Source organism: Globicephala melas, chromosome 10, assembly GCF_963455315.2.
Source record: "Globicephala melas chromosome 10, mGloMel1.2, whole genome shotgun sequence".
Lineage (NCBI taxonomy): Eukaryota > Metazoa > Chordata > Mammalia > Artiodactyla > Delphinidae > Globicephala > Globicephala melas.
Window position 1 is genome coordinate 3158790 of NC_083323.1, and position 23590 is coordinate 3182379.

Below are 23590 nucleotides of genomic sequence, written 5' to 3' on the forward strand. Positions count from 1 at the left end.
TTTTGGAAAGGATTCTACTGCATGAGAACTTTTTTTTTTTTTGAGTTTGTGACAATTATATTTGAACCGGTGGTAATGGCCCTTAAAATAGATTGCTTTATTATTAGAAAAATTAATGCTGAAACTGAACTGAGACACAGAGAGAGGCACATTCGAGTTTGGCCAAAGGACCTGAAAGTGAAAGAAGAGGGGGTTGGTCTTAGTCATCTAGTCGGCAGTTCCAACTCACCTGAGCCGCATTCTAAGAAGAAATCAAAACTATTTAGAGCGTGGTTTTATAAACTGCGCAAAACCTAATAAAATGACCTATCCTGATATACTATTGATAAGGATATTCTTGTAAGTGAACGCTTAAGTCCTTCAAAATTAAAGATATTCCAACTGTTTGCCCTACATGGCTGCTTGGTTATTGTTTGTTTTTTGGAAAGAAAGGTCTTTTTCTTCGCCAGTTTCTGAGTGGGTCTGTGGCTGTCAGCGTCCCCACTTGGTTGCCCGTCGTGCACACTGGAGTGGAGGGGGGCCCTTGGTTGTGGGTGCAGAGGACGCGCCCCTGCCTCGGTCCCCCCTTGGTGTTCAGGTTTGGCAGGCTTTCTTGAACCTCTGCCTGACGGGAAACGTTTTTTGACAGATTTGCCAGAAGCGAGTCCTGGCCTGCCGGTGGCTTGGACGAGTTCTTTGACCTCCAGGCTTCCGTAGAATGAGGATCTGGAACGTCTTCTGTGAGTCCGTCTGTCCAGCGAGGGTCATCGTATTTACCTTCTGGGTTGTCTGTGAGGATCACGAGCTTCTACACTTAGCACGAAGTGGGCCTCACAAGCGGCAATTATTACTATTACTATTACTATTATTACGCGCGCCGTAAAGCCGGCGTACTCATGTGACAAAGCGTGACACGTGGAGACCAGAGCTGGACTCGGGTTGGCCAGGCCCTGTGGGAGGTGACCGGTGGGGACACACACAGCTCTGAATGGAACAAGTAAGACCACCCTCAGGGAGATGCCACGTAGTAGGGGGCAGAAAAGTGACTGCAGGCCAGGCTGACACACTAGTGAGGGGGGACCTGGAGGCCTCCCTGAGGAGATGGGGTTTCGGCTGGGAAGCAGAAAGTCCCGGGCCAGTCAGGTGGCCGTGTGTGTGTGTGTGCATCTGGGTGTGTGTGTATCTGGCATGTGTGCATCTGTGTGTGTGTGTGTGTGGCGTGTGTGTGTATCTGTGTGTGTATCTCTCTGTGTGTGTGTATCTCTGGTGTGTATGTGGTGTGTATGTGTGCATCTGGGGGTGTGTGTGTATCTGGGGGGGTGTGTGTGTGTGGCGTGTATCTGGCGTGTGTGTGTGCATCTGGCTGTGTGTGTGTATCTGGCGTGTGTGTGTGCATCTGGCTGTGTGTGTGTATCTGGCGTGTGTGCATCTGGGTGTGTGTGTGTGTGGCGTGTGTGTGGGCACGGGGTACCTGGTGTATAGACAGACCGTTCCCAGAAAAGGGAGCAAGGCTGGGAGCTGGCGGCCTGGCTGAGGGACAGAGGGGGTCCCCGAGAGAGTGTGTGGTTACAACATGCTTACTTTACATCCCAAGCAAGTTATTTGTGACCATACATTCCAGTAAAGCCTTATAAATGCTTTACTTCTTTGGAAGGTGTCAGGTAGGTTGTAGAATTTATTGTTATCAGTGAATAAAATGACCAAAATGAGCGTCATAGCTGGAGATTGGGTTTATAAGATGTTTAATAGTATAAAATAAAAATGTCAAATAAGTATTCAAATTTTATGTTTTCTTCCTAATTTTACCGAAAGATTGCCTCTTCCCTATTTGTCTTTGTTTCCAATCTGCTCAGTTTTTATAACATCGCAAACGCTGGTGCTACTTAAACTTTCAATTTTAAACTTAAAACACTCTCCTAAACGACACGTTCATCACCCACATCCTAAACTTGAATATGGTACCAAATGCAATTTAATGTCCCAGTTAGGGAAGGAGAGAAGGAAGAAAGCGCTTCCAGGGAACAATGTGTGTTTCTGTCCTGCGGCTGCGTTTCCCCTGCGTCCTCTTCACTGCAAACACACTCACGTCCTCCGTCTCCCGGAAGACCACCTTACTGCATTTTGGCTCTTTGGACGCAAATGGTTCCTTTTCTTTTTAACACTTTCGCCGTGGCGGTGGCGCACGGTGCTCCCTGGAGGGGCAGCCTTGTCGTTAACACTTGGTGTCTCTTTAGTTCCTTGTTCTATGACCAACATTGCCTTTTGCGTCTCAAAATTGGTACCGTCTGTAGAGGTAATAAAGCAGTTTGCTTTTGTTGGATTCCAAATGGAGTCTTCAAGACCAGTAGTAACTGGAACCACATTAGAACGAGGACAGAGCACACCCGGATGGATGCTTTCCGCGTCCCTGTGGTGTGCGCCCAGCACAGAGCCTGCTGCCCACTCGAGAGGACCTGGGGAGGGTGTGTGGGGAGCGTGCCTGGCGCTGCCTGCTGGGCACCTGGAAGGCGGCACAGCGCACGTTTTGTTTGCTCGCATGATGAGATTTTCTCTTTTAAGTGTTCAAGACCCTTCAGACGGTGACGGGACGCAAGTTCTCAGAGCCTCGTCAGCTTGCCCCTCGCATTCGTAAGCATCCTTTCCAAGTACCAGCGTGAGCTGCTGCCTCGTGGCACTGGGTCAGTGTGTCCCCGGGATGCGCTTGTAAACTACATACCCTGTGGGGACCGTGCTGCCTGTGATTAAAACTCTCTGGTGACTTACGTGCTCAGAGGTGTGGCAACGAATTCTTGGAGTAACCAGTTTGAGAAGACAGGAGAATATTTTTGTGGAAGTTACGTCCAAGCCATCTTGCGGTGGGTTGGTTTTCTTGGTGGTTCTGTGGAGCCCTCCATCACAGCTGGCACACAAGGGTGGGCAGTGAGTCCAGGTGAGGGGGCCTGGGGAAGGGTTAGGAGATGCCGGTCAGAGCTGGAGGGGTGGGACCCGCTGAAGCCACAGTGTGTCCTGAAGAACCCAGAGGGCTGCTCTGCCAGGACCAAGCTGTGGCACAGGGTGTGCTCGGCCCCTGCCTTCCCCAGCCACACACACACACGGATACGCACACACACGGATACACACACACACACAGATACACAGATACACATACACACGCACATGGATACACACACAGCTATACACGCCTGGATACACACACAGATACACACGGGTACACACACGCAGAGCCGGGAGAGAAGCCCCACGGGGCGTGCAGTCAGAGAGGGAGGGAGTCTGTGTTGGCAGGCAGGCAGGCAGTGGGGATGTCAGCTGCTGAAGCCGTGGGTTCTGCGTCAGATCCATTGCACCTGCCTCCACTGATTAAGGTCGTTTTCAGACTTGCACGTCCTCCAAGCAGTACAGAGCGTAAATAGTAAGAGGTTTGCCCGACTTGTTTTCTGAAACTTGGAATCAGCTCTGTCTGGCTGCAGCTGACCTGGCTGAGACTAGACAGGCGCACCGACCCTCCAGCTGGGCCGCGTCTGTGTCTGCTTGCTGACCTATCAACATCACGGGGCCGCGAACTTCACCCTCAGGTGGCGCTCAGCGACCCCGTTTCTGACTGTGCAGAGGCCGGTGGCCTCGTTACGCCTGCACACGATGACACACCTTTACCCCATCACCTTCCCCCACGCTCCCCCCGCCCCGGGTGCCCTGCTGCTTTGTGCCAAAGATACCCCAGCCCCTGGCCTTCGGGGAGGCGCACACGAGGCTTGTTCTCCTGCCTCCTCGCGTGGCTGCCTTGGAAGTAAACCTTTGTCTGCCGCTGACCTCGGCGTGTCCGCGTTTGGCTTGCTGCGTGTCTGGCAGGACGAGCCTGGTTCGGTAACGGTGGCACTTAGGACGCTTGGTGTGTTCCATTGTTCTCTTGAACCTTGGGGATCCCACAGTGGCAGGGCTTGTAAGCCCGAGACCCTCTGTGACGCAGAGTGGGCACTGCCAGCCTGGGAGGGTCACTGAATCCGAGCGGCGCCTGAAACCTGGAGCTCGGGCCGGGGGCTCCTGCCTGGCTTGGGGGGCCTCGGGAGTCTTCTGCCTCTCGTGTGATCTTACCCCAGCGTGAAGGGAGGCGGAGGGAGCCCCAGTCCTCTTCCCCTGGCTCAGTCCCAGAGAGGATGGAGGGCTGGCTCCTGGTCGGGGACGGCCACCATCGGCCCGAGCTGCCGTGGGGGTGCCCAGTGCTCCGTTTGTCCCCGGGGTGGCCACTACCCCAGGTGGACTCCCTTTTTCATCTCAGGAATGTTAAAAAAATCACCCAGAGAAAGTCACTTCGGTTTAGTAATTTAGCGTAGCAGAGAGGATCTTATAAATGCTGCCCGTGAGGTTGTGACGCTCCTGCAGGGCGGCTTATAGTTTGGCTGGACTTTGGTTGAAAATCTCCAAGTTCTGTTGTCGACACGCGTATGTATGTGGGGTCTATTATCCAGCAGTTAAAACAAAGACTTGTTTGATCAGGGCAGGTGTAGGCGTGGGAGTTAGAATGAGATCAAGTGGGGGGCAGTGGCCCCTGCAAGGAGGTAGCCACCCCCTTCCCCGCCGGCTTTGCCAGGAAGGTGGGCAGGGGTGGAAGGGGGGCAGGGGCGGAAGGGCACGGGTAACCGCGTTCCCAGCCTGGGGTGTTGAATTATCCCGCGTGCTGAGTGGCAGCGGGTGGACACTGAAAGGTCCAGGCAGAGCAGAGCCACATTCACACTTGTCTGTGGCTCCTTGGGGGAATGAACCCCAGCAGGACGGCTGGCAGCCGCCCGAGTTGGAGAGGAGCCTGGCTTGCTGGGCACGCGAGCCTGTGGACAGAGCACCCTTCACTGGGCTGGGGGATGCAGGAGGGGGGGGGTGGGGGAGTAGAAGAGATGGGTTTAGATGTAGATGCTTGGGTGTGAGGCACCTGTGGGACGTGGACGTGACTGGCTAGGTGCACTCCTGGGGCTCTGTGACACGGGCGTGGTCAGGGTCAACAGGACAGGTGTCCGCCTGTCCCCTGTGGCCCCAGGCCTGGGCTCAGTTTGCCCCCCGCTCTCTGTGTAGAGAAGCGTTGCTAAGGGTTCGCGCGAACCCTGTGGGCGCAAGCTGGTGGCTCTCAGTCGGCGCCCCTGCCTTCGGGAGACGTTGGCCAACGTCTAGCGTGTTGGGAGGGGAGGCGCCGGCATCAGTGGCTGGAGCCCGGGCGCGCTGCTCAAACCCTACGTGATGGGCTGGCCCACCGCAGAGAGGTGCAGACTGGGGGGCCCGGGCCAGGGAGGCTCCCAGGGGGTCGGGCGGCTTTCGAGCCCTCCTCTGCTTCAGAGGTCCCTGCCTACCCCGGAACATTTTGCTCGGAAGTTTGCTTCAAAGGGGTTGTTGGGTTGTTACTTTACAAAGAGAGAGGGGACGCCCGTGAGCCTTGGGCACTGACCCTCCGACGGGGCCACCCACAGCCAGCCCAGTGGCCCCGAGGAGGGTGCACATCGCGAGGGCTGCTCCAGAGGGCGGCCGGAGCAGCTTGGGCAGCGGGGAGTCAGCAGGGGACGTGCCTTCTGTGTGCAGAGACTGGCCCGAATCAGGTGGGGCGGCCAGGCTGTGGGGCGAGGCGGCCAGCCGTGCTCTGGGCCCCTTCGTCTGCCAGTGAGTTCTGTCCGCATGCGTTGCCCGATCGATTTGGCCACCGGCCAGGTTCAGTTTAGTCTGGAAGTAACTCTACCGCGTCTCCTCTCATCACATGATCTTTTACAGGCGACTTTGACTTTTTATCTAATCCCATATGCGGTGCAGGACTATGCAAAATGAAAGCGAAGGGAGAGAAATGCTAATACCATGCAGAAAACGAAAGTGACCCCCAAGTTCCCACCGTCAACTCTGTGCAAGATGCTCCTCTAAGAACATCTATTTATACATCCGTGAATTTATAATTTATACCTGGTGTGTTCACACGACGTGCACGGCCGTGCTGGGAAGCCTCTCTGTGCCAGCATGGGTCGGTTGACCAGGGGACGACAGTGTCGCTCTCGCCTTAGGGGACAGCCGGTGGCCTCCACTGTGGCCTGTGACTGATTCTTCCAGTTAAACTAAATTCACAAGACTAGAGACTGCTCGTTCATAGCCCCTTTCTGCGGCTACCCTGTGAGTCGTCCGTAACTTTTCAGGAACTCTCTGATTCCCGATGCCTCCTAGCTAGACGTAAGGGTTTTGCAGAACAGGGTGTGACGCTGACCTGCAGACGTGAAGGGACGCACGGCAGGGTGCAAAGGAACGTGGCCTCGGGGTCAGCGGGCGAGGGGGGCCGAAAGGAACCTGCCTCGTGCTGGACCCCTCTCACCCTGATCGGGTAGCTTCCAAAACCCCTCCCCGTTTGACACGACGAGCCCTGTGTGTTGTCGTGAAGTCCAGGCTGAGTTCCTGGCCCAGCAGACGGAGGGGCCGATGGAGGCGGTCCCCGCCCCAGGCACAGACTCACCCAGGACGGCCTCCAGCCAGACCCCAGGCTTCTGTTGGTGTCATTCCTCAGTCGACTAGGGATGCAGATAGCGTTGATGTTTTCACGTCCCCGTGGATCTCTGTGCCTTTTTCGAGAGGATAATCGTGTATCACCACATCTGTTACGTGTAACAGCAGTGCGCGTATAAAATAGCATATCCCCCTTACCTAGTTTTGTTTTTCTTCTCACCCGAGCAGCAGATGAAGCTTAGGGTGAGCTGAATGTAGCGGAAGGTGGGGAGAGCTAGACTGCAGGTTTCGCAGCCAGCCTGGGGCCAAACCAGGAGCTGCCATGCTCGTCTGTATAAAGGCAGATGGTGACGCCCACCCGCCGTCGCCGGTGGGCTTTGAGGACGCAGCCTGTCCACACTGGGGGCTTGTCTTCCAACTTCTCCACCTCCCAGTTCCTGTGCTGGCCTCGGAGGGTTCTTTCTGGGCCCCATTTGCCGTTACAAGCTGTCACCTCACGCTTCCCACAGCTGTTTGTGTGTCCAGCCTTACCTGGAGGCCTTACCTGGTGGCGTCTGCAGGCCCGCAGTTATGACTGGGTTTCCCATGGTAGAGGTTGTCCTGTGCTGTCATCCCTACGTCCACCCAAGTCTCCCCTTTCTCCTCCTGCATCCTAGTGGATGGCTGGACCCACCAGGCCTTTCTAGAGCCCCCTCCCCGCCCCCTACCCGCCCTGCCTTGCTGTGACCCTGACCCACCTGCACACGCTGCGGGCCTGGGTCTGTTACGTGCGTCTTTCCCACTTGATTTCTGAGCCAGACTGAACACAGGCACTGGGTCTTGAACATCCTTCCCCAAATTTAATACAGGAGCTGGCCTGGAAAATTCACAGCCTCCATGTGGTGACTGTGGATAAGACATCCCATCTTCTGATGACATAGAGTTTCCCAAACTTATTTAGCTCTGACTTTTAAATTACGTATAACTTGTCCTCTTCCTTTTGGATGTCTGATGAATTTTAAAGCAGAATGTTTCCCAGCACTTTGGAGTGGCGTTGCTTGTGTTCACGTGAATTCCGTGAACCCTCTTGACGTGAGAATGTGGTGTTTTTACAGATGCCTGCTCTGTGCCTATTTCTGAGATCATCACCGTTGAAGAAACGGACATCAATGGGAAACACTACACCAGTGGAAAATGGCAGAAAATGGAAAAGCCTTATGCTTTCACAGGTAACGTGGCCTGAATGTTCCTCAGTAATTCCATGCAGGTTACATGAAAGGGAACTTTTTTTGTCACTTGTTTAACAAACTCATTGTGTCCTTGGTTTACCTTTATAGAAAGGTCCTTATATCATTTTTTCCAAGCTTTACTTTTATTTATTTTTTATTTATTTTTGGCTGCGTTGGGTCTTTGTTGCGATGCGCGGGCTTCTCATTGTGGTGGCCTCTCTTGTTGCGGAGCACAGGCTCTAGGCACATGGGCTTCAGTAGTTGTGGCACGCGGGCTCAGTAGTTGTGGCTCACGGGCTCTAGAGCGCAAACTCAGTAGTTGTACTGCACGGGCTTAGTTGCTCCGCGGCACGTGGGCTCTTCCCGGACCAGGGCTCGAACCCGTGTCCCCTGCATTGGCAGGCAGATTCTTAACCACTGCGCCACCAGGGAAGTCCCAAGCTGTACTTTTTTTTTTTTTTTTTTGCGGTACGCGGGCCTCTCACTGTTGTGGCCTCTCCCGCTGCGGAGCACAGGCTCCAGATGCGCAGGCTCAGCGGCCATGGCTCACGGGCCCAGCCGCTCCACGGCATGTGGGATCTTCCCGGACCGGGGCACGAACCCGTGTCCCCTGCATCGGCAGGCGGACTCTCAACCACTGCGCCACCAGGGAAGCCCCCAAGCTCTACTTTTAATATTCATTTTTTTCTTATTTTTTTATTGTTTTTTTTACGTGGGTTAAAAGAACTGAGAAATAGGATCTTTTCCCTAATATACCTTGGAAGTTACTAGTCAGAAGGAAAGGGGACCATTGGGGCGTTTTGAGTGTGAACCTGGGGTTAGTGTGAGGGGAGTGTGTTCCCCGGTCCGCAGGGCCGCAGGCTCACGGCGTGTGTTCTCTGTGCAGTGCATCGTGTGAGGAGGGCCCGGCAGCACCGCTGGAGGTGGGCGCAGGTGACCTTCTGGTGTCCTGAGGAGCAGCTGTGCCACCTGTGGTTGCAGACCCTCAGGGAGCTACTGGAGAAGCTGAGTACGTGCGTGGTTTGTATTCGGCACAGCCTCCTGTAACCCAGGCGGATGTGATGAGTCGCTGTGGCTTTTGAATGCTTTACTGATTAGAGGACCACGTGGTGTGGTGCCCAGAGCCTGGCCCCCAGGGCGCTGGTACCTGCACTGACAGCCGCGAGGCTTGGGGCAGGCCCCTTGGCTCTCTGGGCCTGGGTTTCTTTTCCTGGAAAATGGGGTGATAATGCCTGCACTCGTGGTGAATGGAGGATTAAACCAGGTGCCTGGGGCAGGCATCTCTGTCCCCCTGGGGTGTGTCTGAACATCTGAGCTGTGAGTTATTGCCGTGCGGCCAGAATCTGTCTGTCACACTTAACGGTAGGTGTCAACTCGTTTTGTGTCTGGAACACTATTTCGTGTTGTTTGGGTATGATCTTTTTTTAAATCAAAGTATAGTTGATTTACAATGTTGTGTTAATTTCTGCTGTACAGCAAAGTGATTCAGTTATACACATACATATATTCTTTTCCGTTACGGTTTCTCACAGGATATTGAATATAGTTTCCTATGCTCTACAGCAGGACCTTGTTGTTTATCCATCCCGTAGACAGTAGTTCGCCTCATGCTAATCTGTTTGAATATAATCTTAATACACAGGCTTGACAACTCAGTGCAGGCGTCAGCCATAGAAAAGAAAGAGCATGTGTTTAGGTTGGTTTTATATCTTTTAAAATTAATTTGGCCTCTAGATAAAAAAAGGTGAATTATAATTTGTTTGAAGAAGGTACTTCCCACACAGCAGCTTCGGAGAGACATCCCGGCTTGGAAAAGCACGTGTTCAGCTTAGCATCTGGGTGGCGGGACTTGGATTCTGCGTTTCGCCGTCTGATTCTGTGGGACGGGATGGGGTGTTTGGTCCCCCGCCGTCCATCCGACCAGTGCGTCCTGACCTTTCCTTCCATCTCAGGTCGCTGGCGCTCTGTCCTCTGCTTGTCCGCTGGACTTCTGAGCGAGTCCGGTTGGGAGGTTGCCTCAGTTCCTCTGCCGCCACCTCCCCCTCCTCCTCACCTGCTCCCTCCCCTCTGTCCTCCGGTGGTTTTCACGAGACTTTGAGTCTTTGGATTGGGATGATCCTGGAGGCTCAGACTCCAAGAGGAAGCCCTCTGAACCTGCCCCCCACTGAATGATGGGACTTTTTTTCACAGAAAAACCTATACAGTCGTGCATCTGCTATAATCTACTTGTATCTAAAAATATCCTGTAATTCAGTTTTTTCAGCTGCTCCGTCACTTTGTGTTACTACTGAATGTTTCATTGAGGTATAACTAGACACAAAGAAGTTCTCACACACTGAGCGCGCTCGGGTAACCGGCACACAGATCGGGAGACAACGCTGCCAGCCCCCTGGGGCCCCAGGGCCCCTGCCGTCGCTGCCCAAAGGTGACGGTCACCTGACTGCAAACACCTGGGTTCGTGTTGTACTCGTGGCCCTCCGGCAGCTTGTCGTCACGTGCGGGGCAGGTGGCCCGTTCTCTGGGCTGCGTGGTGTTCCGGGGATGAGTGTCTGTCCGTTTATGCAGCCCTTTTACCGTTGATGGCCGCTGGATGGCCTCCTGACGTGGCCGTCGTGAGCAGAGCTGTTCTGAACGCTCCCGCACGCGTCTCCTGGTGCACGCGTGGGACTGGACTTGCTGGGCTGGTGGCGTGTTCGAGCCTCATTGCACGCGGCCACACCGCCTTCCAAACTGGAGGTCCCGGGGCCACGCCCACCAGCAGGGGACCGGAGCTCTGCTGGTCCCGCACCTTAACCACACCTTTAAAATTGTAGTTCCTCTGGTGGGTGTACGTAGTCTTGCGTTATGGTTTTAACTGGCATTTCCCTGATGGGAATGCGTTTCTCAGCTTCACTGGCTCTGTGTGTGGGCCGTTTGGAGATCCTCTTTTGTGAGGTGTCTGTCCAGGTCTTTTACCCGTCTTCCTGTTGGGTTGTCTGTCTGTCTAGATGATGTGTAGAAATTCTTTACATATGGTAGATCTGAATCTTTCATTGGATTTTTGAATTACAGGTGCCGTCTCCCACGGGATGGCTTGTGTTTCCGCTCTCTTCATTCCATTCTTTTGATGGACATTCTTAGTATTTACGTAGCTCTGTTTATCTTTTTTAAAAACTCTGTGGCTAGTTTGTGTCCTGTTTAGGACAGCTTTTCTGCTCCAAGGCCACGAAGATGGTTTCTTCTAAAGCTTTGTTCTACCTCTTGCTTTGAGAGTCCCTTTGGAAGTGATGTGTGTATGCAGTGTGACGTAAGCGGTCACGGTTCACGTTCCTTAGATATAGATCCCTGCCTCACCCCGTGCCATCTGTGGGAAAGCTTGTCCTTTCCCCACCGCACCGTGGTGCTATTGTTTTGTTTTTTATTTATGTTTTGCTCACAGGTAGACATTTAATTGGATTTTATATTTCACCTTGCATCCAACGACCTTGCTAAATTCATTGATTAATTTTAATAGTTTGATGATTCTTTTTGTCAGCTGTGAATAATGACTATTCTGTTTTTTCCGCCTCAGTTCTTATGCCTTTTTCTTTCTTTTTCTTACCCTTTTGCCCTGGTTTGGACCCTCCAGTGCAGCGGGGAGGGTCTTAGTCCTGATCTTGGGGGAAACTTTTCAACATCCCACAGTCGAAAATGATGCTTCTTAGGTTTTTGTTTTGTTTTGGCCACGCTGCGTGGTATGCGGGGGTCGAACCACGTGCCCCCTGCATTGGGGGCAGAGTCTTAACCATTGGGCCGCCAGGGAAACCCCAGGTTTTTTTAAGTAAGTTTTTAAAGTCCAGATTAAGGAAGTTCCTTTCCAACTCTAGTTTTCTGAGAATTTTTAAAAAATCATCATTGGATGTATAATTTGATAAGTGCTTTTTCTGCATCTATTGAGATGATTGTATGATTTTCTTCTTTTTGAGTTAACGTGTTGAAAAACATTGGTTTCTCTTTGTATTTTGTATAAAAGCCTTTGTATTCCTGGAATAAACCCTACTTGGTAATGATGTATTTGCCCTTTTTGTGCATTTCTGGATTTGACTTGATAATATTTTGTTTAGGATTTTCTCACCTAGGCTCAGGGGAGAAATAGACCTATGAGTTTCCTTTCTGTAAATGTGCTTTGTCTGGTTTTGCTGTCAAGCTTACAGTGGTCATGTACGCAGAGTTGAGTAGTGCTGCTTTCTTTTCTGTCGTGTGGAAGAATTTTTATCATGTTGAGGCCACTTTTCCCCTTAAATATTTGGAAGCATTAAGTGGTGAAACCATCTGGGGTTCTCTTTGTGGGAAGGCTTTTATTAATGGCTTCAGTTTCTTTATTAGATAGCAGACTATTCAGATTTTCTATTTATTCTGTCACTTTCGGTAAATTGTATTTTTTGAGAAATGTGTCTCTTACATAAAATTTATTGGCATAAGTTTAATAAATCCTTTCACTTTCCTTGTAATATTTGTAGGTTCTGAAATAATGTCCTTTCTCATTCCTGATATTGTTAATTTGTGTTTTTTCCCTTTTTCTTTTTATCAGTTTTATTTAGGGGCTTATCAATTTTATGACTCTTTTCAAAGCATAGACTTTTGGCTTTGATTTTTCTCTATTGTGTATCGCCTTCAATATTTTATTAGGAAGATTTTCAAACATACAGAAAAATTGAAAAAATTGTACCATAGACATTCATACACCCACCACCTACCTACATTCTGCAGTTGTTAACATTTTGCTGGTTTTGTTTTGTCTGTGTCTCTCTGCCCATCCATTAGTTAATGGTACGTTTGCTGTGTTTCCCAGTAAGTGACAGACGTCAGGGCATGACCCTGCAGACACTTCAGCACGCGTGTCATTACCTAGAGGTCAGTATTTGTTTTCAGTTCGGAGGTAGAATTTACATACGGTGAAATGGACAGATGGTAAGTGTAAATCAGTGAGTTTTGAAGCATACGTGTACCCATGTAACCCAGACCCTGTAAGACGTACCACCACCCAGTTTCCTCATGACCCTCCCCTGCCAGTCCAGAGACGACCACCAGTCTGATTGTTTCTTTTCGTCATTGTTGCCACATGTTAGTTCTGCCGCATAAATGGAATCATGTAAAAGGGGCTGTTTTGTGTAATTCTTCCGTCTCTCAGCATCATGCTTTTGGTATTTATTCACATCAGTTAAGTGTCATCAGTGGGCTGTTCCTTCCCGTTGCTGAACGATGCTCCTTTGGTCACGTTCTGGGTATCCAGCCGTCAGTTGGTGGACGCCTGGTGGGTCTCCACGTTTTGGCTGCTGTGAATGGTGCTGTTGTGAGCATTGGTGTGTGGGATTCTGTGTGGACCCAGGGCTTCGATTTTCTTGCTACTTTTATTGATTTGTTGGTTAAATTTGGTTTGCAAGTATCAGAATCTACTTGAACCGACCCAAGCAGAAATGTGGAGGTTGCTATAAGAGAATAGGGTGTTTCAGGAGACCTGGGTGTCGGCGGTCAGCCGGGCCTCTGGAAGGGACATCCTGCCATCCTTCCGTCTCTCCGTCCATCTCCAGATTGAGCGTTCCCTGTGCCTGTGCGTCTGTCTTTCTCTCCCAGCGCTCCGTGCTGTATATCTATTTCTCTCATTTTCTGCAGACTCACTGTCCTTCACATGAAGAAGAATGAGGCTGCTGCTCCCAGCATTTACACCCTGTAGGACTCACTCCTCATCAGGAGAGAGCGTCCTTCTCTGCCAGGATTCTGAGTCGCCGGGGCTGCCAGCCCCCTGGCCGATGTGCAGGGCACCTGCCTGATCTCACGAGCTGTGCTTTTTCTCTTTTCAGAGATGAGGAAGCTCTTGAGCACCGTTCTTTGCCTTAAAAATGCTTTTTGTCAGATGACACTAAGCAGCGCTCTAGAGCCGTTGTGGTTTCATTTCGCTCAGCAACAGTTCTTCACTTCGAGCACTTACGTCCATTGTGACCTACGCGGTGTTGCTGTCTTGCAGCGTCTAGACCAAAGCACTTACTGGTGTTCATCAATCCGTTTGGAGGGAAAGGACAAGGCAAGCGGATCTATGAGAGAAAAGTGGCGCCGTTGTTTACACTGGCCTCCATCACCACCGAGATCATCGGTAAGGCGCAAAGTCTCTGTAGAAGTAAATTTGAGAATGACTCAGATATGGTCACTAGGGAGGATTCTTATTGTATTAAGGTTTTTTTTTTTTTCTGGGGCCATGCTTCGCAGCTTGCAGGATCATAGTTCCCCGACCAGGGATTGAACCCGGGCCCCAGCAGTGAAAGCGCAGAGTCCCAACCCCTGAACCGGCAGGGGATTCCCTGTTTAAGATTATTTTAACAACCTGAAATGTTGGGTTTTTTGGCATACCAGAATGAGAAGAATACAAAGTAAAGAACGTAGACTGTTCTAGCCAAGTATTAGCATATAAAGCACTCAGGAAAAACACTAAGGATAAAAGGACAAAGGTTATGGACAGAAAATTCTCGCAAGAGATACAAGCAATCAGTCAGGCTTAGAAATCATTTCACCAGTAAGTGGTATTTTTAAGAAACACGATGTAATGCCACGTTTGCGGTACCGAGTTTCAGAGCAGGTTCTAGATGTGGGGAGGGTGTAGGGAGACGGATTCTCCCTTCAGAGATTTGAGGGTTTTGTGTAAACTTATTAAAGGGCCACTTGGCAGCGCGGGTCAAGAGCCTCAAAAAGGAGGGGGTTTTTATCCAATCTTACAGTTTTCTAAACTTTCCTGAGAAAGCCATCAGCTGTGCACAGAGGGCGAGGTACACAGGTGTCCGTTGCCTCCTTTTTATAAAAGCAAAACACCGGGAGCCCCTTACACCCCGGAACAGGAAGCAAAAGATAAAACTGTGGTGAATCTGAAGGAATAGTATGTAGCTCTTTAAAATGGTCTTTACAAGGAATTTTTAATGATGAAAAAGGGATTGTGATGAGATGTTGGGAAAACAAGGACACAAAACTGTGTGTACAAGTGAATCTCAAGAGAGTTTTTGTTGGGACTTCCCTGGTGGTCCAGTGGCTAAGACTGCGTGCTCCCAATGCAGGGGGCCCGGGTTCGATCCCTGGTCAGGGAACTAGATCCCACATGCTGCAACTAAAGATCCACATGCCGCAGATGAAGATCCTGCACGCGGCAGCGAAGACCCCCCGTGCCGCAGCTAAGACCCAGTGCGCCCAGATAAAAAAATTAATCATTTTTTTTTTTTAAAGAGACTTTTTGTTACAGTGAGTATACAGACTATGGACTAACATTTTCTTTCCTCTACATTTTGGTATATTCTAAAATTTTCCAAGTCCCTTGGATAATAAGGGAAAACTATAAAATAGAAGATGTAATCTCTTCCAAAAAAAGTTATTATTTGTTGGCAATTAAATGCCAAGAATGTGGGACTTCCCTGGTGGTGCAGTGGTTGAGAATCCGCCTGCCAGTGCAGGGGACACGGGTTCGAGCCCTGGTCCGGGAAGATCCCACATGCCGTGGGAGCAACTAAGCCAGTGTGCCACAACTACTGAGCCTGTGCTCTAGAGCCCATGAGCCGCAACTACTGAGCCCGTGTGCCACAACTACTGAAGCCCGCGCGCCTAGAGCCCGTGCTCCACAACGAGAGAAGCCACCACAATGAGAAGCCCGTGCACCGCAACGAAGAGTAGCCCCCGCTCGCCGCTGCTAGAGAAAGCCTGCACGCAGTAACAAAGACCCAACACAGCCAAAAATAAATTAATTAATTTTTTTTTAAATGCCAAGAATGTGATGTCCTACCCAGTAGAGTGTAGTCTGAGAGGTCCTGTTCCCCTGAGGTCAGCATCCCTGTCCATGAAAGGAATTTGGGTAAGATCGAAGGAGGGGTTTCTTACAGGAAACCCTCCTGAAGATTTTATAGGACCTCATTTTAAAAGCATGGTTTACTTGCCTTTTTTTTTTTTTTTTTTGCGGTACGCGGGCCTCTCACTGCTGTGGCCTCTCCCATTGCGGAGCACAGGCTCCGGACACGCAGACTCAGCGGCCATGGCTCACGGGCCCAGCCGCTCCGCAGCATGTGGGATCTTCCCAGACGGGGGCACGAACCCGCGTTCCCTGCATCGGCAGGCGGACTCTCAACCACTGCGCCACCAGGGAAGCCCTGACTTGCCTTTCATTTTAAAGGGGATTCACAGACCTGAGTGTAAACTTTATGATGTAACATGTTTTTTCCCCACAGTTACTGAGCGTGCTAACCATGCCAAGGAGAGTTTATATGAGCTCAATATAGACAAATATGATGGGTAAGTAAGCGTCTTGCATCTGACTAGTAAATGGTCAATTCTCGTCAGGTTTTACCCATCTGTCTTCATTTTATTCACTCCCTCTCCTTACACCTTGTTTCCTAGTTGTAGAAGTAAAATAAACCTTCTTCTAGAAAACTAGGAAAGGCAGAAACGTTCAGTCGTGTTCTTCTCCTTGGAAAACCACCGTGTAATAGTTTTGTTTTCCTTTTCGGTCTTACCACCTACGTACAGAAATTTTTTCTGTATCGTTTGAAAGTATGTTATAGACATGATCAGCTTTCGTCCCTAAATATTTGTGTATATTTCCTAAAAGCAAGGATATTCTCTTACAGAACTAAAACGCAGTGATCAAAACCAGGAGATTAGCACTGATACGAATGCCGTTACCCATTTGCTGTCCTTATCAGACCCTGCCCGCTGTCCCATTACTCCCTAAGGCAGAAGAGCCCTGGATCATACGTTGCCTTCAGATTCAGTGGGTGTGTCCCTAGTCTCCCGTGACCCGGACCAGATCCTCAGCCTTCTTGGTGTGGCTGAATTTTGGGAGAACAGGCCAGTGCCTTTGCAGCATGTCCCTTGGTTCTAGGTCTGTCTGAGGTTTCCTCTCGGTCAGGACCCGCTTGTGCGTTTCTGGCTGCGACAGCGCAGAGTGGGTGCTGTGCTCGTCCCCGCAGGAGGCTCCGGCCCCGAGTGTGACCCTGCATCTGTGTTGCGTCTGTACCTGCTGGCATGTCAGGCTCCTGGAGAGCCGGCCTCCTCTGCCTTGTGCACAGCTGTTCCCGGCGCCTGGCACAGGGCTGGCACGCGGCAGGTGCTCCGCGAATGAATGGATGAGGCTGGGGAAAGGTGGTGAGGATCCCCGGAAAGCTTGTACATAGATGTCCTATGGGCTCGGGTGTTTTGGAAAGATACTTTTGTTTTATTTATTTTGTTTATTTATTTTTGGCTGTGTTGGGTCTTTGTTGCTGTGCGCGGGCTTTCTCTAGTCGTGGCGAGCGGGGGCTACTCTTTGTCGCGGTGCGCGGGCTTCCCATTGCAGTGGCTTCTCTTGTTGTGGAGCACGGGCTCTAGGCACGCGGGCTTCAGTAGTTGTGGCACGTGGGCTCAGTAGTTGTGGCTCTTGGGTCTAGAGCACAGGCTCAGTAGTTTTGGCACACGGGCTTAGTTGCTCCGCGGCATGTGGGATCTTCCCAGACCGGGGCTCGAACCCATGTCCCCTGCATCAGCAGGCGGATTCTTAACCACTGTGCCACCAGGGAAGCCCCGGAAAGATGCTCTTGAAAGCTGCGTGGCAAGTAGCAATGAGGACTGGACCCAAGGAAGCTGCCAGAGGTTGTGGGTCTTGGGCAAGAGCTGCCTGGACAGTGGCAGAGGCAGCAGGGCTGCTCTCCAAGACGTTTGGGGGAGAATCGGCTGGTCCCCGTGACCGAGTCCTCACCAAGTGTCATCAAGCAATGAGATGAGCTGAAGTGGGTTTTGGTATGGGGGATGCCAGCTGAGCTGTGGGCCGCCTCCAGTCGGGTCAGCGTGAAGGCTGAGGGGCAAGCTTTGTGACCAGGAGCGGTGGCGTCCTGAGTGTCCCTGTGCCCCATCCCAGGGCCCCAAGAAGGCTCTAGGGTCTCAAGTGGGCAGCTGTGCCGCTGGGGACCTCAGGCAGTGTGAAGAGCCTCCCTGGAGAGGGGAAGAGTCAGGGAGGCGGATTAGGGTCACACGGCGGGAGTGGGTCGTGAGTGGGGGAGGGGTGGGGGGAGCGTCAGGGAGGGAAGAAGCCACGTGTCACCTGCCCCAGAGGCCGAGTTCCTGGAGACCTTGTTCGGGGGCTGGAAGGCAGAGGGTAGAAGCCTGTTGAGCCCATGTTTTGTCTGCTTGGTTTCGTCAGCCTCGCCTGCTAGGGAAGGAGGGGGCATTCTCTGCAGCGTGGCCCCAGGCCCTGCCCTTCTCGACCTGTCAGAGCCTCGCCGTGTGGCTACGGCGGGCATCAGGAGCCTCTCCCTGCAGGGCTGGGACGCAGACACGGAGGGTCTGAAGAGGTCTGCCGCGGGAGCGGGGAGCGAACTGAGATGGGTGGGGACTGTGCCGGCCGACGGGGCGCGGGCACAGCTGCGGCCCGGGTGGCGGCTCGGAGGCCAGCGCAGGAGGGGCTGGTGGTGCGCGGCGGGTGCGGAGGGCCTGACCCCTGTGTTCCTCCTGCAGCATCGTCTGCGTGGGCGGAGACGGCATGTTCAGCGAGGTCCTGCACGGCCTGGTGGGCAGGACGCAGAGGGACGCCGGCGTGGACCAGGACCAGCCGCGGGCGTCGCTCGTGCCCAGCCCGCTGCGGATTGGCATCATCCCTGCGGGTACGTGGGCCGGGAGGGGCCGCCCTTGGGTTTTCCTGGAGGCTCATCCCTTTATTTCAGGTGCGCTCTTCTCTCCACGCACCTGACGCAGGACCGCCGCTGCGTGCGGGAAGGGGTCCTGCTGTCTCCCCGGACGCCTGCTTCCTGCCCGGCGCTGGGGGCGCGGTCCTTGCTCTCCAAGCGTTGGCCGTTTGGCAGTGGGGGGGATGGGGGAGGCCCAGAGCACAGTGCAGGACAAGGGGAGCCTGGGGGGCAGGCGGTGTCCTGGAAGAAGTGACGGGCACCCGGGGCGGGGGGGCTGCCTGTCGGGGCGGGAGGCCTCGGGGTGTGAGCGGGACGGGCCGGCCGTGCCGTGTCCTGAGGTGGCCGGCTCGGTGTGTTTGGTGTCTCCGGGAAGCACCCAGCTCTTAGGAGAATCACAGCATTAAGCCGGCGGGGGCGGGGTGAAGCCGGGGCTTTGCAGACCACTCAGCGGAAGGAGGCACCCTCCTCCCCCTGTGTCTGGGCCACAGCGGCAGGGACCCTGGCAGGCCAGCTTCGGGTAGACATCCGGGTTCTCCGATGGCTCTGAGAATGGTGCTGTCACCCCATTTTCTGGGTGACGATGCGGGGTGCCAGGGTCAGGTTGCATGGTTGCCCAGAAGGGCGTGGACTGTGGGGCTCGGAGGCTGCCCTGCCCCACCTGGGAAAGTCTGTCCTTCTCCACCTGCCCCAGTATTGTCTGTGTGTTAAGGACGTTCCCCTCAGTGGGTCACGTGTTTCCCAACTTCTCTGCCAAGCTAGGCTTTTGTCCTTTAACCTTGTGCGTGGTGCTTCTGGACTACGTGAAGTTTATTTTTCTGCATTCTAATCTGTGTTTCCTTTATGCCCCTTGTCACCATTTGCCCGTGTGGCTCTGATACCTAAAACCCTGGGCTGTTAAAATGGTCGAAGGGCACACGAGCTCAGGCCAACGCCACACGCCGGGAGTGCCCCCGCGCAGGCGCCCTGCTTCTCCGCAGCCTGGCATGGAGCGGGTCTTGCTGTGAGCTCAACAGACACACGGACCAGTGTGGCAGGAGAGGGTCTCCAGTAGTGGGGCAGGGTAGCGGAGATGCCGCTGGCGTGGGTCTGGGTGAGTGGCTCGGAGGGGCTCCTTCCGGGGGGGGGGGGTCCCAGGAGCCTTCCTGAGACATGCGTGAGGGGCCGGGCGCAGAGTGACGCGTGCCAAGGGTCCCCTGGGGCAGCGGGTGGCCATGGGAACAGCCGTGCGCTCAGGCAGGGGGCTAGAGGGACTGGGGAAAGGCCCTGGGTCAGGCTCTCGTCTTGAGGGCCGCGTGTGAGCCCACCCTCTGCGTTCCGTTCTAGAGCAGCGGCGGGTGGGCGGCCCAGGTCCCGTGGACGCTGGACGTCGGGCGTGTGGTCGGCTGTGGCTCGGGCACGGTTTCAGTGGCAGAGCCAGCGGGACTCGGAGAATCGGATGGCGCAGCCAGCCCGAGCCGCCAGCAGGAGCCCCCTGGCACTGGGCTGTGGGCACTGGCCGTGGAGCTCAGGGACGGTGTGTCGGGGTTCAGAGCTGGGTGGTCCTGCCTGGGCCTGCTCAGGTATCAGGAAGGCCGGCACAGCGGGGGCGGGGAGACAGCAGTGCCCAGACTGTGCTTGCAAGAAGAAGGGCACACGCCGGCTGCCTCTGCCCTGGGCCGGATGATACAGCTTCAGGGAGGGCCGCCTCCCAGGCAGGGCCTCGAGGAGGGGGAGGCTGCAGGTGCCTCTGGGGCACAGGGGCTGGGGGTCAGGAGTCTCCTGACGCCCGAGGTGAACCAGATCTTACGTCTGGAGCTGGCGCTCCCTCTGGGTTAAATAAAGTCTTCACCACACAGAGACCACTGGGGAGGTACGTTGTCCCCAGAGGGGACAGTGAGCTGTCGGAAGCAGACTGAATGTTAAACAAGCGAGAAGTGGTGTTTTGGGGACGAAAAAGAATCAGACATTCTCCTGCCCTGAAGCGGCTGTCTGCTGGTGCTCCGGCCGCCAGCCCAAAGCACAGGGGTCCACAGCCCGCAGGCACCCCGCGCTCCGTCCGTCCGTTCCCTCGGTGGGTCCTCGTGCATACATTCTGCTGGCCTCCTGTGGGCCGGCCTCGCTGGGGGCCTCGCGAGGGGACACGGCGGGGACGCAGGGAGTCCAGGGGGAGAGGCAGGTGATGAGCATAAAACAGAAAGAACAGAGCAGTGGGGCCCGGGGGAGCACGGTCCGGACGGGCGCATGGGGCCTTGCACGTGTGATCCCACTCAGATGCCTGAAGGGCGGGGGACAGTGCCCTGCATCTGGGGCACGATGTTCTAGGCCGGAGGAGTGGCACAGGCGGTGACCCCGAGGCAGGAAAGGCTTGGCTGTGGGTGGGGCCGCCGTGAGCAGGGTGAGTGAGAGGCAGAGTGGAGGTGGGAGCTGCGGGGGGCAGGGGGGAGGTGGCCCCGTGGAGGATGCTGAGCTGAGTACCTTCTTTAAACATCTGACTTCTCAGCAAAGTGACCCCTGAAACCTACTAGAAGCTCGGTTCACTTACCCTGTTTGTTGCCCTAAGGACTTGGGTGACAGTGAATGCGTGTGCCCCAGCCCAGGGCAGCCCCCACTGAGCCCTCTGCTTTTTTCTGTAGAGTTCAGGTGCCTGTAGGTTCTGCGCCATCTCACACCCTCAGTGGAAGCGTTTGCGGTTAGCTCCTAGTGAATGAACTCGGAAAAGTGGGCCACGTCCAGCCCAGCCCTCTAGAGCCGGCGGTTTGCCCCAGGTGCGGCCCAGGACTGACTGTCTGACCAGTGGCCTTCAGCCTGTCCCTGTCCTGCCCACTGTTCCCACACGAGGTGCCTCTCACGCAGCTTCTGTGACGAGATGCTGTCGTTGAGGAGGGTCGTCAAAAAGGGCCCGTCTTCGTTGTGGCTGTAAAAAGGATGATGCAGCCGGTCAGAAGCGCTGGGCTTTTTTTCCCTACTCGAGACACATCCCTTTATGAGACTTTCAACTTGATTCTAGCATCTGTTTAATAGGGCAGTTAGATTCTAGATAGACCCAGAGATAAAGAGGGACTTTAAAGGTCAAAAGGACATGGTGCAAAGTGCAGACCACTCGTCTCTTCATTTTTATTTGAGATCACTGCTGAATTTCTACTGAGTAAAAGACTGCTGAATATACAAGTTATATCTGATCAAATGCAGGGGAGGGGACTTCCCTGGTGGCGCAGTGGTTAAGAATCCGCCTGCCGACGCAGGGGACTCGGGTTCGAGCCCTGGTCCGGGAAGATCCCACGTGCCACGGAGCAACTAAGCCCGTGCGCCACAACTACTGAGCCTGTGCTTTAGAGCCCGCGAGCCACAACTTCTGAGCCCGCGCGCCACAACTACTGAAGCCCGCATGCCTAGAGCCCATGCTCACAACAAGAGAAGCCACCGCAATGAGAAGCCCATGCACTGCAACGAAGAGTAGCCCCCCCCACCGCTCGCCGCAACTAGAGAAAGCCCGCACGCAGCAACGAAGACCCAAGGTGGCCAAAAATAAAATAATTAATTTTTTAAAAAATGCAGGGCATGTTGGATGTCTGATCCGTTTTTGTTCTAAAGGATGGTTTGTGAAGAAATTAAGCAGTGCAGTAGGCACGTAAGGGGAGCACGTGGGCTCTGGAAATTCTGGGAAGTTCTAGGGATGTGAAGGTGTGCTTCAAGTTAATTGCGTGGCTCTTTTCTAGTTTATTTTCTCAGAAATGTTTATACCCGTTATTCGGGTACCCTCAGTTAGAAAAACAGGGGTGTGGAAGATAGTCTGAAACCATGTAGTTTTCCTTAAATACTGTTAATTCCAGTTTAAGAATTAAGTCACTCCTGTAATCGTAAATGTTCATTTAAACCGTTTTACTTTTCGGCTCATTCTTGGAATGAGATGTCATTCAAGTCTTCAGGTTAAGGTTAACAAAAAAGAAAAATATACATATTAAAAAATATATCAATCTGTGTGTGTTTATGTAAGTTTCCGACCATAAGAAGGCATATGTTAGCTTAGATTAAATAGTTAAGAGGCATCTACTCTGATCTCAAACTGGACCAGATTCTGTTGCTCTAAGAGATGACAAACACTGCCTGCGATCCAGCGCGTCTATGTAGAACCATGGACCTTCAGGCGCCCCTTAGGCTGAGGGCCTTATAGAATGTTCCGGGGCCTGAGGGCACAGCATCTGGGTCCTGCCTGCGGCCAGAGCTTGTGTGCCTGTAAACAGGATGGTTATTCCCTGATGGGCCTCAACCTGTGTTGGTTGTGTGTCTGAGGCAACATTTACGGTACAATTCTGGATACCGTCAGGGTTTATTCTTGGGAAATCTAGACTAGGGTTTTCGGCTGTTCAGCAGACGTGTTAAAATTCAGATCGCTCAGCCCCAACCCAAACCTACTGAGTCAGGATCTCGGGGGTGGGGCGGGGCTCAGGAGTCTGTTACAAATAAGCAGCCGGGAGGTGTTCTGCCCACTCAGGTGGAGAGCAGAGACGTTGGTGATGACCCAGTTAGAACCGGGACAGACCGAGGGAGGACCCGTAGCATCCCTGCCGTGCCCTCGGGATCCCGGTGCTAGCTGGGTGCTCTGAGGTCACCTCCACTCTATAGACAGGGGTGTGGGCAGGAGGAGGCAGAGCCCCGGCCGAGCCCGTGGGGTTCAGAGCGGGTCCCGCTGGCCCCTCACGTCTGTCAGCCGGCAGCTGCTGCGCCCTTATGACCCAGGGCTGGGCTTAGGCTCCGGGTCTCGCCTCGCACAGGCCTGCGGTGCTTTTTCTGTGACCTCCACGAGCTGTCCCTGCTTTACATGCACTTTCCCGCTGCAGAATCCCTCTGGTCTTGAGGTCTGGAGCCCCAGGGCTGCTGCCCGCCTTTGTGGCAGCCAGGAGCGGGGACACTGTGCAGAGCGCTGAGCCTGGCGCCCTGGCGCCCCGCCGCCACCGCTGCAGTGACTTCCCAGGGGCCCCGCCCCCCAGACGGGCTCAGGAGGGGTCTCTGAACTCTCTGGGAGGAGCTGGTTGATGGTGTTCTTGATGAACCAACCTCAGTGACTAATTCTGTAGGCAAACGGAGCTTATTCCTTCTTATCTACTCCCGGGCCATGGAAGAAGCAGAAGAGCTTACCACTCATTCACCTGGAAACACGCTGGGATCGTAAGTGACTGTAGTGATATTAAGGACCTTTTCCCCCTTTTAGGGTCGACAGACTGTGTGTGTTACTCAACGGTTGGCACGAACGACGCGGAGACCTCAGCTCTGCACATCGTCGTGGGTAGGTGCCTCGCTCAGTGCCGCACTTGGCTTGCTGCGTCC

At 53.5% G+C, this 23590-nt stretch overlaps 1 protein-coding gene across 2 annotated transcripts in view; it reads left to right on the forward strand.

The window, feature by feature from the left end:
• Positions 1-23590, forward strand: part of CERK (ceramide kinase) — a 50102-nt gene that overhangs the window by 15790 nt on the left and 10722 nt on the right. The window contains exons 1-7 of one of the 2 annotated variants that reach the window (XM_060305754.1): positions 671-719; positions 7530-7643; positions 8530-8652; positions 13627-13752; positions 15857-15920; positions 18117-18262; positions 23475-23549. In XM_060305754.1, coding sequence (XP_060161737.1) covers positions 698-719; positions 7530-7643; positions 8530-8652; positions 13627-13752; positions 15857-15920; positions 18117-18262; positions 23475-23549 — 670 coding nt within the window. In that variant the 5' untranslated portion in view covers positions 671-697. Of the gene's footprint in view, positions 1-670; positions 720-7529; positions 7644-8529; positions 8653-13626; positions 13753-15856; positions 15921-18116; positions 18263-23474; positions 23550-23590 lie in introns of those variants that run through there. The other variant, XM_070046419.1, reaches the window with a different exon arrangement.